A 1,190-nucleotide genomic window follows, 5' to 3' on the forward strand; every position below is an offset into this window, starting at 1 on the left:
CAGCGGCTGCGCGGCAACGGATGTAACGGCGCTCGCGGCCGACGAAACAGATTTAACAGCCGCTGCAGCGGTGTTTAAAAAAGAGACGACAATAAAAGGAGGAACCGCCAGCACGGCATGCAAATTAACACAAGGTGTCAGCGCCGCATTCGGCCAAAGCAACGGCAACTTCGAACTCGTAGGCGGATTGATAACACTAGCCGCAGCCGGCGGCTTCAAAAACGACAAATACGGCAAGACGGCAGCCGAAGTGGCGTTCCTGCAGCCGCTAACGAACGGCGGCAAAGAAACGCACAGCTACCTCAGCAGCACTGACGATCTACAAACAGTAACACCAGCGACCATTAACAACATGCTTAACAAGGAGGCAGCGGCTAACACTTTAGTGGACGCCATAAACACCTTTTACCAATACTAGCCGCCCAAAGCAGCAGTACAGTTCAGCACAATAGTGAAAAATCTCTTCAAAGTCGCGGCGATAGATGATGATGTGGGATTCGCAACAGCACTCGAAGGCGACAAGGCGGCAGTAAAAAACAAAGGCTCGGAAGAACTTTAAAACACAATGGCACTGACCAGTGACCAGCTTACAAGGGAAGAAGTACAAGCACTAAAAGAAGTATACTAAAAAGCAAGCAAAAAAGCGCCAGATTGCTCCAAGAAACTTTCAGAGGGTTCTGAGGCGTACAAAAAAGCGGAAGAAACTTGCAACAAATTAACGGAAGTTGCTGCGTGTAACGCAAATCCTATATGCAGTTATAACACAACAGAAAGCGAATAAAACAAAAAATGTAAATTTAATGCAACAAAAGCCACAGCAAATGGCGTTCCTACACCACAAACTCAAACTGGAGGGACTGAAAAAACAACAGAGAAATGCAAGGATAAGAAAAAGGATGAGTGTAAAGATGGCTGCAAATGGAAAGGCGAAACTTGCAAAGATTCCAGTTTTCTTGTCAATAAGAATTTTTCCCTGATGGTTTCTGCATTTATAAGTTTATTAGAATTCTAGCTTTCTAAGAATTATTGCTCGATACTATAAATTTTATAAATTTTCATTTTTTTAGAGAATTTACGAATTTTTTATATACAATTTTCTAACACCTTTGCGACATAAATTTTTCAAATTTGAAAAAATAAAAGAATTCGTAAAATATATATTATAATAACCTATATGGGTAAAGTAGTGT

The 1,190-nt window shown here is 41.7% G+C and overlaps 1 pseudogene across 1 annotated transcript in view; it reads left to right on the plus strand.

The window, feature by feature from the left end:
* Window positions 1-956, plus strand: part of TEOVI_000591500:pseudogene — a 1,368-nt pseudogene extending 412 nt beyond the window's left edge. The window contains 3 exon segments of the mRNA in view: window positions 1-2; window positions 5-688; window positions 690-956. The exon segment at window positions 1-2 is cut by the window's left edge and continues 412 nt beyond it. Of these exon segments, the coding sequence occupies window positions 1-2; window positions 5-688; window positions 690-956 (953 nt within the window).
* The last annotated feature ends 234 nt before the right edge of the window (window positions 957-1,190 follow it).

The sequence above is a fragment of the Trypanosoma equiperdum genome, assembly GCF_001457755.1.
Source record: "Trypanosoma equiperdum strain OVI genome assembly, contig: ctg_1946, whole genome shotgun sequence".
Taxonomy (NCBI): domain Eukaryota; phylum Euglenozoa; class Kinetoplastea; order Trypanosomatida; family Trypanosomatidae; genus Trypanosoma; species Trypanosoma equiperdum.